The following is a 14,325-nucleotide window of genomic DNA, read 5'->3' as shown; positions in this document are numbered from 1 at the left end:
CCCGCGAGTAAAAAAAAGGTTGCCATGGAAAAAAAAAAAATTCTTTACTCGTAGGTTTAATTGTAGTAGGTCGGCATGTTAGTCGTAGGTAATCGAGGGTAGTCAAAGGTAATCAAAGGTAGTCAAAGGTAGTCGGAGATAGTCTTCAACATAGTCGAAGGGAGGTCGAAGCAGATCGAAGGAGGTCGTCTTCACTCTCCACTATTCGGTGTCCAATTTTCCCAAAGCTAATCGAAGCTAGTCTTCCACATAGTCGAAGAAGGTCTTCAACATGACACTTTTTCAAACTCTCCAAAACTCTTCTAAACTCGCCAATTAGGTCGCCGCAGTGGGACAGCCCCTTAAGCCAGCTCAGATGCGTGATGAGTATTTTTACAAAGCAGAACATAACTGTGACTTTTACTTTTTAAAACCAACTGAATCCCCCCTGTTTCTATTTCAGGTTTAGATTCAGTGGCCGGATACTTGGCCTTGCTCTCATCCATCAGTATCTGCTTGATGCCTTTTTCACCAGGCCATTTTACAAAGGTCTACTGAGAATGTAAGTATTTTTGCTATGAGGAGGAAATGTTAATTGGTGTAAGTATTACAAAATGTTATTCAACACTATTATTTTTCATTGTCCCGCACACATCAACTGTCATAAAGTTATACCTTCAGGTATCTACCTATTGCAAGAATTGATTTTTTTTTGTAATCTTTGTAATATATTTCCATATAACAAAGTAAATGTTGATGTTACAATTATTACTGAGTGAAGTCTGTCACATTTTTATTGATTTTATTATGGTAAATTTATCCACTTCCAGCTATAATATCAAATAAAGAATATTATAGCCACAAAGATCCTGATAGAATGAGTCTGACAGAGACCAGGAAGGAAAATTTGATTTTGAACAGACCAGCCTTTGCTACCTCATTTGCCACCTTTTGAATACATTCCACTTCTGATGAGACCAAACTCTGATACCTTCTTCTCCATCTTCTGAACACATTCCACATCCTGAGCAGACCGAACTGGTGCCTCATTCTCCACTAAGACACAAAAAGCTGGCGTAACTCAGCGGGACAGGCAGCATTTCTGGAGAGAAGGATGGGTGAAGTTTCGGGTCGAAACCCTTCTTCAGGGTCTAAAAGCGAGAGTGGATGTTGTAGAACTCTTTGGTTTAAACCAGCATCTGTTGTTCCTTCCTACACACCTCATTCCCCACCTCATGTACCTTCTTGCCAGGGCTTTCAAGACTTAAATTAACTGCTACACACCTTTAAAACTGACACCTAGGTTTAGCAAATTAATTAATCAGACAAGTTCATTACTTGATATTTTTCCTACATAATTTCACAAGACTGTGATTTAGTTCTTGTGTACATATATATGTCTTCAGAAATCTTGAAAAAGAGGCATGATATTCTGTCATAACATTCTGGCCCTCCTGTGAGCTACTGTTTCCCCCAGTTAGATATAGCTCTTTGGGCTAACAGAATCAAGGGATATGGGGAGAAAGCAGGAACGGCGTACTGATTTTGGATGATCAGCCATGATCATAAATGAATGGCGGTGCTGCTCGAAGAGCCGAATGGCATAACTCCTGCACCTATTTTCTATGTTTCTACCTCTTCAAAACTGACCATGTTTTCTCCCAAGTCCTACCACCAGACCTGGGTTGAATTGTTTCTTAATGGGAGACCTGGCAGAGGAAGGACATTTGATTGTGTTTCCCTGTGCCGATTCTAGCACTTATATGTTTTGGGTCACGTGATCAAAAACAATGCTTCCGATTAAACTGGCAAGGATGAATTTCTGAGGCCCACATCTATCATCACAATGTGTTGGATGGAGCTGCAGATGCTGATTTACGAAGACAGACACAAAATGCTGGAGTAACTCAGCAGGTCAGGCAGCATCTCTGGAGAAAATAAATAGGTGGGGTTGTTTCTGGTTGAAAAAAGGTCTCGACCTGAAACGTCACCTGTTCCTTTTCTCCAGGGATGTTACCTGACTTCACTCAAGCCATTTTGTGTCTATCATCACTCTAGCCATTTACTCTAGCCATTTTGTGTCTATCTTCAAAATGGTTTGCATTAGAAACAAGAGGAGAATTATTCAAAAGCCTTGAATTGCCTGGAGGCATGTCAATGATTGCATTCCTTCTAAATGTTCACCACTGGCAAGTTACAGACATCAAATTATGTTGCAGATCATTGGGTAGCTTCTTTACAATTCAGTGTTGGATTTAGTTCAGCAACATCTCATTTGGTTCTGCTGGTTCATGGGATAAAGACTGCAAAATAGTTTCAGTGTTGATCATTATTTTTGCCTCGTTTTTCACAAGCCAATTACTAGGAGTTAACCCGGAGAATCAGCATTTTTGCTAGATCTACGATCTTGTGAATTGGATGGTTCCTTTTAGCTAAATTAGTTACATTTGGTCCTTTTTAGGGGCGAGATATTTTCCAGAAAATAAAATGTCTAATTTTTTTTTTAATATTAACATTTTGGTTTATCATTAAGGAACCAAGATAATACAACATAGAGTCATTCAGTCATACAGGATTAAAACAGGCTGTTCGGTCAAACTCTTCCATACCAACCAAGATTCTCCATCCAAGCTAGTCCCTTTTGCCTAAATTTGTCTAAGTGTCTTTTAAATGCTGTAACTGTACCAACATCAACTACCTCTGCTAGTGTCACATTCCATATACCCACTATCCTCTGAATGAAAAGTTGCCTTTCAGCTTCCTATTAAATCTTTCCCCTCTTGCCTTAAACTTACGTCCTCTGGTTCTTGATTCCCCTACCCTGGGTAAAAGACTCTGTACATTCACCCTATCCATTCCCCTCATAATTGTATACACCACTATTAGAGCACACATTAGCCACCTATACGGAATAAAGTCCAAGCCTGTCTAATCTCTCCTGACAATAACTCAGGTCATTCTCATCTAAATCATTGATATAAACCACAAACAGCAATGGACCCAACACCATTCTTCTTCTTCTTCTTCTTCTATATAGTGTTTTTTGGCGGTTGGCAAACAACTTTTTTGGTGCATTACCGCCACCAACTGGCATGGAGTGTGGATCAAACAACACCATTACATATTCTAATATCCTATATCCTTCCGAACAAATTGGTTACCCTAAGAAAAAGCAACAGGATTTGATAGCACTTATTTGAACTCCCTTGCAAAATATCTACCAAATCAAATTGTACTCCTTCTTTTCTGAACTGCTCACTCATCCGTTCTCTCTCCTCCTCACAAAACCCAACACCATTCCTCAGGCGCATCACTATTGAAGCCCCCCAGTTTGAAAAACTGGAGGGTGTGGGGGTTGATAGGCAGATGGTTGACAAAGGCATTTCTCTGTGATTGGGACTAATGAGGTGATAATAACCAACCGGATTGGATTGGATTGGATTGGATTTGCTTCCTGTGGGCAGGACATAGCAGACATTCTTCTGCAGGTGGAGACTTGCAGATTCTTGATTAGTAAAGGGCCTGTCCCTCTTAGGCGATTTTTTTCAGCGACTGCTGCCGACTGTCACAGTTGTAGCAGGTCGCCGAAAAGGTGCCGACTGGACCCCTCCCCTACGACAATGTCTACGACAACCTACCACCAAGTCGACGTCAAGCTACAGCAAGCTACCGACAACCGGTGACCCAATCATCGCGACTTAGGACGTCCACCTACGACCACACAGGTGACAACCAAAGTCAACCTACATCCACCCACAACAAACTACAACAAGCAACGACCCTGTCGGCGACAACTGAAGACAACTGAAGACAATTCAGTCGCAGGTTGACATAAGTTGACGTAGGTGGTCGCCAATGGAATTCACCGAAGTCAGCAGCCGGCGCCAACCAACGTCACCTGGCTACAACCTGCGTCATCCTGGCGACAACCTCCGACAGCATCTACTTCAGGAGAAGACAAGCTACGTCAAACCCACAGTCGCCAAAATGTTTTGAACATTTCAAAATCCAGCGGCGACCAGAAAAATGTTACGACCCTTTAGGCGACTTGAAGAGACAACTCACGACCATACAGGCATCACCCCGCGACCATATGAAAACAGCCTAGTCACCTGTAGATGCTGCAAAAAATCACCTAAGTGGGACAGGGGGGTTAAGGGGAGAAATGGGGTTGAGAGGGAAAGATAGATCAGTCATGATTGAATGGTGGAGTAGACTTGATGGGCTGCATGGTCTAATTCTTCTCCTAGAACTTGTGATCTTATGAATTTATATCAGGGCAACAATCCATTTCCACATTGCCATGCAGTACAATGGAGTCACCATTTTGTTAGTGTCATAGAAAATTGGTGACTCTTTGTTCTACATGACCACAGTTGCATTGAATTGGCTGAAGACCAACTAGTGATGCTGAGGTATATATCGTCCATGCATACTTTTGGCTGAAGATGTCTAAGTGTTTGAGTTAAAGAACGATTTGGCAGTTATTCCAAATAATGAAGGATTCTAATGGAATAAATAAGGAAAAAACTATTCTGGTGGCAGAGGATATACATTTTGGATAATAGACAAAAGAAGCAGAAACTGAGGAAAAAAATGTTTTCAAGTAAATAATGTCTAAAGTGGACTCTACCATCCTACCAGGAAGGTGATGGAAGGAGCTTCACAAGGGAAATTGAAAAATGCTGAAGTACAAATACATTTTTGAATTTGGCAGTGTGCTTAATTTTAACCTTCCATGAAAGGCAAATTTTACAAGTAAACATAATTGGCACATTAAATTTAACATGTTCAATGTCGGTCAAATGAAATAAAAGGAGATATTGAGATGCATGAGTAATGAAAGATGTTGCTTTGATAATATATTTTTAATTGGGTTGAACTATGGATTTTTGCAACCTTTGATCATTGCAGAAATGCCTAAGGCTAGGATCAATTGCAATTCTATTAACAATTAAATCCATTATTAATTTCTCCTGGTGGACAAGATATCTAAATTATTACATATAATATTCTTGCTTCTTAATAAAGAAGATTATGGATTCAAACCGCAGCTCAGTAATGTGAGCACTTTATCTAAAGTGGTACTCAAGTATAATCCTGAAGGAATGTTTTACTTTCAGATTTGCTATCCAAATATGATTTTAATATTGATCCTATGTTTTTTTTCAAACATGGAGACTATTGGGGAGAGAGTAGAGGAGTTATTTTATATTTTAAAAATATTTAAATTGGTCAAAGGTTTGCAATGACTAGTGATTGCAAAATACATGATGTGAATCAGGCTTGTTTTCTTGTGGTGACATCCATTTCCAAAATCAATCAAGCAATTTCTTTCTTTCATCTTGCCTGTCAGCTCTTCTCTAATTTACCCAGTTGGCTGCACAGTTATCGAATTACAGGAGCTGACGAATTTAGTTTGAAATTAAATAAATTGAACAAGCTCCTACAAGGCTCTATTTGCACATCTTACAAATGTTTGCGGAAGAGACCGATGTATAATATAGTCTTAGCATATTAATGCAATGGTCATTTTCATAAGACGTAAGAGCAGGAGTAACCCATCGAGTCTGCTTTTCTAAAAGATGGCTGAACCTTATGAAGCTATATCTTGCAAATCTTGTGATCCTACATTCTTGCTATTGAGGGAATGCAGCGTAGGTTCACCAGGTTAATTCCCAGCATGGCGGGACTGTCATATGTTGATAGAATGGAGCGGCTGGGCTTGTATAATCTGGAATTTAGAAGAATGAGAGGTGATCTTATTGAAACATATAAGATTGTTAAGGGATTGGACACGCTAGAGGCAGGAAACATGTTCCCGATGTTATGTGAATCCAGAACCAGGGGCCACATTTTAAGAATAAGAGGTAGGCCTTTTAGAACGGAGATGAGGAAAAACGTTTTCACCCAGAGAGCTGTGAATCTGTGGAATTCTATTCCTCAGAAGGCAGTGGAGGTCAATTCTCTGGATGGTTTCAAAAGAGAGTTAGATAGAGCTCTTAAAGATAGCGGAGTCAGGGGATATGATGAGAAGGCAGAAGCGGGGTACTGATTGTGGATGATCAGCCATGATCATATTGAATGGCGGTGCTGGCTCGAAGGGCCGAATAGCCTACTCCTGCACCTATTGTCTATTGTCTAAATGATGGGAACGTCACCCATTCCTTCTCTCCTGAAATGCTGCCTGTCCCGCTGAGTTACTCCAGCATTTCGTGTCTATCTTCAGGCTGAAACTTCCTGGGAACTCTATAATCGGTTGTCATATTCTAATATGCAATGACATTTTTTTTTTTAAGTTATGATAAAGAAGTGGACTTCTGGAGAAAATAGAAACATAGAAACATAGAAATTAGGTGCAGGAGTAGGCCATTCGGCCCTTCGAGCCTGCACCGCCATTCAATATGATCATGGCTGATCATCCAACTCAGTATCCGGTACCTGCCTTCTCTCCATACCCCCTGATCCCCTTAGCCACAAGGGCCACATCTAACTTATAGCCAATGAAGTGGCCTCAACTACCCTCTGTGGCAGAGAGTTCCAGGATTCACCACTCTTGCGTGAAAAAAAGTTCTTCTCATCTCGGTTTTAAAGGATTTCCCCTTTATCCTTAAGGTAGTGTCAAACATCGGGAACAATTTCCTGCATCTAGCCTGTCCAACCCCTTAAGAATTTTGTAAGTTTCTATAAGATCCCCTCTCAATCTTCTAAATTCTAGAGAGTATAAACCAAAATGTTTCAGTAGATTAGCAAAACATATGTTCTAAAGTTTCCAGGTTGTTGTTAAGGATAGTAGTGCAAACTTTTTCTCCCAGGCATATAATTAAAGAAACCTGCCAATGTTAAGGATAGCCTCCATTAATCTAATTCAATGCCATGTAACATCTCAAGCCTTTTCTACCATTTATTGATATCATTGCTGGTCCATGAATACCATTTATCTGCCTTTGCCCTATATTATCTCATAGCATAAACCACAAAATCGCTCAATCTCACATTTAAAGTAATAATTGATCTGGTGGTCATTTGCACAAGTAGTCAAATCTTTTCTTACAACCTTTGGGTAGAGGGGCTTCCTAACCATTCTGGAACGGACAGACTCTAATACTCATTTTATATAGTAATACTTTATTTATATTTCAATATTCTACATATAAATAGAGTACAATTGATCTATTAAGATTTGTAGATAACAAATTTGTGATCACCAAATCCTAGATTGAGAACTCCTGATAATTCAGAATATAATTTTTATCTTCCTTGCCCAATCATCGTAAATATCTAAATGTCTTGATGAATCAGGCTTAGAGTCATAAAGTCATACAGTACATCAGCTCAACGTTCCCACCCAACTCATCCATGTCAACCAAGTTGCCCAACTAAGTTGTGCCATTGGCCTGCTTTTGGTTCCTATCCCTCAAAACCTTTCCTTTCTATGTACTTGTCGAAATGTCTTTGAAACATTGTCATTGTACCTATCAGTACCACTTCATCTGGCAGCTCGATTCATACACCCAGCTCACAACAATTGGCCCCTCAGGTCTCCCTTTAAATATCTCACCTTAAACCATTGCAGGGGAGAGATAAGACTTTGCCTTCCATCACAGTGAGGACGAGATTCGCTGTGATGGATGTTTGTGTAAATTGTGGTGTGTATTGGTTCTTCTTGTTTGTATGACTGCAGAAACTAAATTTTGTTTGAACTTCTGGGTTCAAATGACAACAAATAAAATCTAATCTAATCTAATCTTCCCTATCTTTGGCAGAAGATCAGAAAAACAATATTTTTCAATGTTAGTTAGATCTGGAATAGTCTTGCTGAAATCGTTGATTCCATTAATAATTTTAAGAGTGTATTGAACAGTTAGTTCAGGTTGAAAAACTTGCATCATTATAGAAAAAAAAAGTGGAACCACTCCTTTAAAAAGCTATCACAAATACGATAGATTAAGTACCCCTCTTTGTTATGATTTTCTTTTAAGTTTAGAGCATGGTGCTGGAATGGGTTTTGACCTTAAACTTCTGATTCACTGTTACAATTGTAGCTGATATCATCAAATGATGCGATTGATTTGTTTATTTACAGAAACAGAAATAGTCCTTTAACCAATTAAGCCTGTTTACTGAATAAATCGTATTACATATATCTCCATCCCATCTCCATTTAATAACTACTTCATCGTTCAATATTCACAAATCAATCTTGAAGCTGAACTGACCAATCAAGTATTTTTAATGTAGCAATTTCTTTCCTCCACACATTCCAATCCTTTGTCCTCCTTGTACAATCCTGGTGCCTTTGCCAGACCCCAAAAATGATAATATCAGTTTTTGTTTATTTCAGGGGTCCAGGATTGCAATATTTTGTCGAAGATAATTTTTTTTGCATTTTCATTATCTTTCTTATTAGGGAAGATTTCAAGTCTAATTAGAATAGTTCCAGTCATTGAATTATTCTTGCTTGATTATTGCGCTTGATTATCCCTGATTTCTACATTGTTTCCTCAATTATCCTGAGAAAAGAGCCCAGATACTCATTTACAAAATGTGATCGTTTTGAAATGCAATGTGAAAATGAATCACTGGCATTTTGTGCATGTACCAATGTACGAGGATTGAACACAGAAAGAATGTAGATATTATGTGCCGTGACTGCCATGTAGGCCTTGATGCGAAGAGATAACTTAAAATGTACTCTTATGGCTAAAGTGTTGTTGGATATCTACCTCTGAAAGCAGCTACTGAAACTTCACCGATTAATCAGTGTCTCTATGGTCAAGGTAATGCCATCACCTCAGGCAGAACAAAGTGCTGGAGTAACACAGTGGGTCAGGCAGCATCTCTGAAGAAAAAGGATGGGTTACATTTCGGGTCAAGACCCTTCTTCAGTCCTTTCTTGGCTGGTGCTTCACCGAGGCATCCATGTCTGTGCTTTATAGTTATGGGTAACTGCCACGATCGTCAAGCTGCCATTACTGTTTGGGGATTCCAGTTGAAGCCTCTAAATCGTAGGTGGCAGTTCACATTGAGGAGCAACTCTTTAAAGATTCCCGTAATGCAGGAGATCATATGTATAAGTTCATACTTCTCGCCAGACTCTTGTTTACCATGTATAACCATGCTGATGCTCCAAGGATTACTCTATGTAATTTACTTACCGACAGGAAATATATCCACTTGTGTCAGAATGTATAATTGTTCTTTGGCAGGGAGTGGATGAGCAATAGAATAAGATGCTAAAATAGGAAAATCAATTTTGTAGTTCAAATCAGTATATTGTAATTGAGATCAATAACATTTACTGCGCTGCTGCCATTTAATATATTCCTTGCATGACAAGAATGAGTTGACGATGTTTCATTCCAAGGGATTTGAGGACTTAGTGACTGGCCAGTGATGCCTGTTTGCTGGGAATTATTCACAGATCATGATGCGCCGTGATGTGGCTCTGATTCCTCAGCTGAGCATAAACTGCAACACATCCAACCTCTCAGCACATTGTTCAACATTATACATGAATCACTGGCATTTTGTGCATGTACCAAGGTATGAGGATTGAACACAGAAATAATGGGCTAGGTAGAAAATACCATTATTATTTATGCCCTCTCACACAGCGACTAAAGTACTGGTAAAGCACTGTATTGGAATTATATTAGGAATCAAATTCAGCATTTAGTTTGTAAAACATGACCATAACAACAATCATGCATTTTGAGCAATTGATTAGATAATGTTGAATGTTCTCCTTTCAATTGCCTTTTATAACTGTGTTTGTCGAAGATCAAGGTGGTGCAATGTGTGGTATAGTATTTTGCAAGGGTCAAATGCAAGGGGGTGGTATACAGTAAATAGAGGAATTCTTTAGATCATTGATGCACAGGGATGTCCATTGTGGCCAGAAAGTGATTGCACATGTGGGTGGGGCAACAAAGGAGGCTGGGCATGCGACAAGCTTGTTTCCTTCAGTTTGGACACCGAGTATAAAGGTTGGGAAGTTACGTTGCAGCAATATAAAACATTAGTGCATATTTGGAGTATTATGTGCAGTTCAAGTCATGCATCACAGAAAGGATGTGGAGGCTTTGGGGAGGGTGCAAAAGAGGTCCACCAGGATGTTGCTTAGTTTAGAGAATATTCACCACAAGGAGAGATTGGGCAAACTTGCCTCTGGCATGTCAGAGGCTGTATATAAAATGATGAGAGGCATAGATGTTCAGAGTCTTTTTCCCCAGGATGAAAAGGTAAAAAACAAGAGGGCATGGATTTAAATAAGTGGTTCTTAACTGTTATGGCCCCACGCCCCCATCGGACATTCTTGTTCAGTATCGTGGCCCCCGAAACAAAAATTGGAAAAAAAACAGCCCGATTTATTAAAACATGTCTGCCAATACTCAGTCAATGGGATGGCTGAAATTGCTTCACAGCCATCAGGCGATCAAAACGAGGACGAATGCTCATCCTCATGTCAGCATCGATCACAAGCCTATTGCGTGCCTTTGTTTTCAGTTACCATGGTTGAGAATCCGGCCTCACAGCAATAGGTTGAGGGGGACTGGTCCAATAGGGTCAGGGCACTCTTTGAAAGAACAGGACAGTCCTTCACTTTCAGCCAAAACGTGGCGAACTTTTGTTTCATAAAGTCACTCTTGAGCTGCGCACCTTCATGAATTCGGTAAAATTCAACCTTCGCAGCCATGTCAGTATCGCTGATGGCACCGTCGTCAACGGAAAAGAGTTGGACGATTCATTCATCATGAGAGCGATCGTCCAGTCCGGGGAAGTAACGTTCGATGGCTTCACTAATTGCTAGAAGGTGGGTTGAGATCACCTCATGGAAGTGACAATCAGCATCTGGCGTAGCATCCAGGAGATTCGTCATCTCAGGGAAGATAGTTGTGTCACCGTCCTGGACTCTTCTCTGGTAAAGGTGAATCTTCCTCCTGAACGCTGCCACTTTGTCATGAGCCGTGTGTAGCATTGGGAGGTTTCCTTGAAGTGGCAGGTTCAAGGAATTCACCTCGGCGAAGAAATCAGCCAAGTATGGAACCTTCTTCACGAACAGTTCATCCTGTATCGTTTCATGAAGCTGATTCTCCTTCTCGGTACACCCTCTCTCCAAGAACAGCGCTATTTCCTCTCGAAGTTGAATCACATGATTGAGAACTTTATCATGTGAAAGCCAGCGCACCTCTGTGTGGAATATCAGAACAGAGAAATCGGCGCCCATTTCTTCACACATCGCTTTGAAGATTCTTGAGTTTGTTGCGCTCCCTTGGATGTGATTCACAATCTCCACCACATCTGAAAGCACTTTTCGAAGACCAGGAGGGAGAGTCTTCATCGCTAAAGCATGGTGATGTATCATGCAGTGGGTGAAGGAGACATGGGGAGCGATATCCTTCACAAAGGCTTTGGAGCTGGATCTGCATCCGACCATGGAAGGTGCCCCATCTGTACACACCCCAACAAGTCGTTCCCAGCCAAGCTCATGTTTGATGAGGAAGGCTTCCTGCACTCTGAACACATCTTCTCCCCGAGTGGTAGTGGCCAATGGCTCCAAGAACAGCCCTTCCCCACCAGGTCGCTGTGACAAGACACCAAATGGAACTTCAATTTGCTGGGCTTCATGCTCTCTTTGCTCAAAACCTTGGCACAGATAATACATTGCGGTTTGACCACGGATTTTTGAACAATGCGTGTGAAACCGAACATGGTTCACAACACAAACAGTTTGTGTGCGTATATGTACGCGAACAAAATACTGTATGTGGTATGTACCTTTGTTAGGTTCCTAAAAATGGGCTCAACAAACTGATATGTTATTTACGACCCCTTCATGACCCCCGGAAAAACCCGAAACGACCCCCATGGGGGTCACGGCCCCCAGGTTAAAAACCGCTGATTTAAAGCAAGAGGAGGAAGATTTAAAGAAGATGTGCATGGTAATTTATTTTCACACAGAGAGGTATAGATGCCTGTTGAAGTGGAATATGAAAGTGACATTTAAGAAGCATTTGGAAATGTACATGAAAATGCAGGGAATAGAGGATGCAAAGGGTGGTCAAATATCAGAAGACATAGGTTTAACGCCAGAGGTGGAAGGTTTAAAGGAAAAGCGCCTGGAAGATGGGATTAGATTAGATTGACATCATCATCAAGGAGGGCTGAAGGGCATGTTCCTGTACTGTACTGTACTGTTCTATGCTTTAGTAACATACAAGAAGTAAAGAAAATAGGATCAGGTCTGTCCCACCATTCAATATAATCATGGCTGAACTACGATGGCCTCAACTCCTCTTCTGTGTCTTCCCACAATCCTCAATATTTCAAATATTTATCTATCTCCATCTTAAATATATCCAATGATCTGATCTCTATGATCCTCAGGGGCAGAGAGTTCCAAAGATTCGCCACATTCTGATAAAAGGAGTTTCTACTCACTCCTGTTTTAATGACAAGCCTTTGCATGCAGCTATATCGCTTTGATTGTCGATCTCCCACTACAGTGACCATCTTAACATCTACCCTGTCAAACCCCCTTGGGTCTTATATTTTTAAATAAGGTCTCTAGTCGTTCTTCTAAATTCCATGAGATATGACTATTTATATGGCATGTGGTATTTCATGTGTTCAATTGACAAACCCAAATCATGGACTCCAGCTGAAATGTACGTACCCGACATTACTCCTACCTTGATTGAGCGCGTGCTTTTTTCCCCCCTCATCATCTATCACCGTTCTGTCATGAGGTTCCTGTCACCAATTGTTTGTGTTTGCTCTACCACGTCTGTTATTAGATAATTGTCCATTTCTATCTATCAATTATCTTTCACATTTACACTTATTACAAACTAATTTGCTACCATCCAACGTGTGTTTCATGTCAACTAAACGGGAGAAAAAGGACCATAATTTCAAAAGTTAATTGTTGCTTGTCCGTCCCAGTTTTGGTCAGCTGCCATACCCTTCTATTTAATTGCACCAAGAATGCTGATGTAGAACCCATTAAACAAACATATTTTCAGTGAAGTTAGACACCTATGCCCTGTGGTTGCATTACTAGAGGTGAATTTTTTTTAGAACAAATCTTGAAAACAGTTTGTCTGTATTTGGAATTTCTATTACATTCAGATAATAGACACGCCAGAGCATTTTGTCCCATCTCTCCATCAATGTTGTTACGTTGCTCTGCTTAACGCGGGTGAAATAATGATAAACGATGTTGAGAAATTCTTGACATATAAATTTCCAGAGCAATGGTGGGTGCCGTCAGAAGGAGACTAATATGTTTTCGATAACAGGGAATTCAGCAAAAGTCATTTTCTGCAGATGAGATTCTTCAAGAGGCTGTTGTGAAGAATTGCGTTCAATTTGTGGAAATTTATCCTGGAATAATGAACTAGGCGTGCCCAATACCCATATCGCTTCACTCTGCTTCACCCAGTGTCAGAAAATGAAAATGCCAATGTGTCTGTCAGACTGCAATATCATTATATCATTATAGCCATCTGCTTCATCAAATAACACTTAATGCTGCTTCAATGACTTGAACCTATTTATAGCATAAGAGTAAAATATCTTTATATGGTTCATACTTCATGACTTGAGACCAATTTCCTCAAATTAAACTCGGATTAATCCTGATAGCCTAAATATGGTTTCATCAGTTTTCTGAGTGCTGGCCTATGTCCTTCCATTTATTGAGAAATGCTGACTTAATTATTCTGATACAGAAACATACCATCAGCCTATACTACCTCCCAGCAAGACAATCCCATCAATTCAACCCTCCCCCACCTCTTATTTCTCTGTAATTCTGCAACTTGTCTCTCTCGCACATGCAGAGTTCACAAGTTATAGGAGTAGAATTAAGCCATTCGGCCCATCGTGTCTACTCCGCCATTCAATCATGGCTGATCTCTGCCTCCTAATCCCATTTTCCTGCCTTCTCCCAATAACCCTTGCCACCCGTTCTAATCAAGAATTTGTCTATCTTTGCCTTAAAAATATCCACTGATTTGGACTCCACAGCCCTCTGTAGCAATGTGTTTCACAGATTAACTACCCTCTGACTAAAGAAGTTCCTCCTCACCTTTCTAAAAGAGCGCCCTTTAATTCTGAGTCTATGACTTCTGGCCCTAGACTCTCCCACCAGTGGAAACATCCTTTCCATATCTATTCTATCTATGCCTTTCATTATTCTGTGAGTTTCAATGAGGTCCCCCCCCCTTAACCTTCTAAACTCCAGTTCGTACAGGGCCCAGTGCTGTCAAACGCTCATCATATGCTAACCCACTAATTCCTGGAATCTCTACTCCCCTTTTGATTCGTTCTCCATTTACA

The 14,325-nt window shown here is 40.4% G+C and overlaps 1 protein-coding gene across 2 annotated transcripts in view; it reads left to right on the top strand.

The window, feature by feature from the left end:
• Positions 1 to 14,325, top strand: part of LOC129698656 (E3 ubiquitin-protein ligase HECW2-like) — a 313,116-nt gene that overhangs the window by 260,871 nt on the left and 37,920 nt on the right. For both annotated transcript variants that reach the window (XM_055637791.1, XM_055637792.1), the window contains exon 22: positions 443 to 541. In XM_055637791.1, coding sequence (XP_055493766.1) covers positions 443 to 541 — 99 coding nt within the window. The remainder of the gene's footprint in view (positions 1 to 442; positions 542 to 14,325) is intronic.

The sequence above is a fragment of the Leucoraja erinacea genome, chromosome 7, assembly GCF_028641065.1.
Source record: "Leucoraja erinacea ecotype New England chromosome 7, Leri_hhj_1, whole genome shotgun sequence".
In the NCBI taxonomy this organism is placed as follows: domain Eukaryota; kingdom Metazoa; phylum Chordata; class Chondrichthyes; order Rajiformes; family Rajidae; genus Leucoraja; species Leucoraja erinaceus.
The sequence above is the reverse complement of the archived record's forward strand: the minus strand, read 5'-3'. Positions and strand labels throughout refer to the sequence as shown.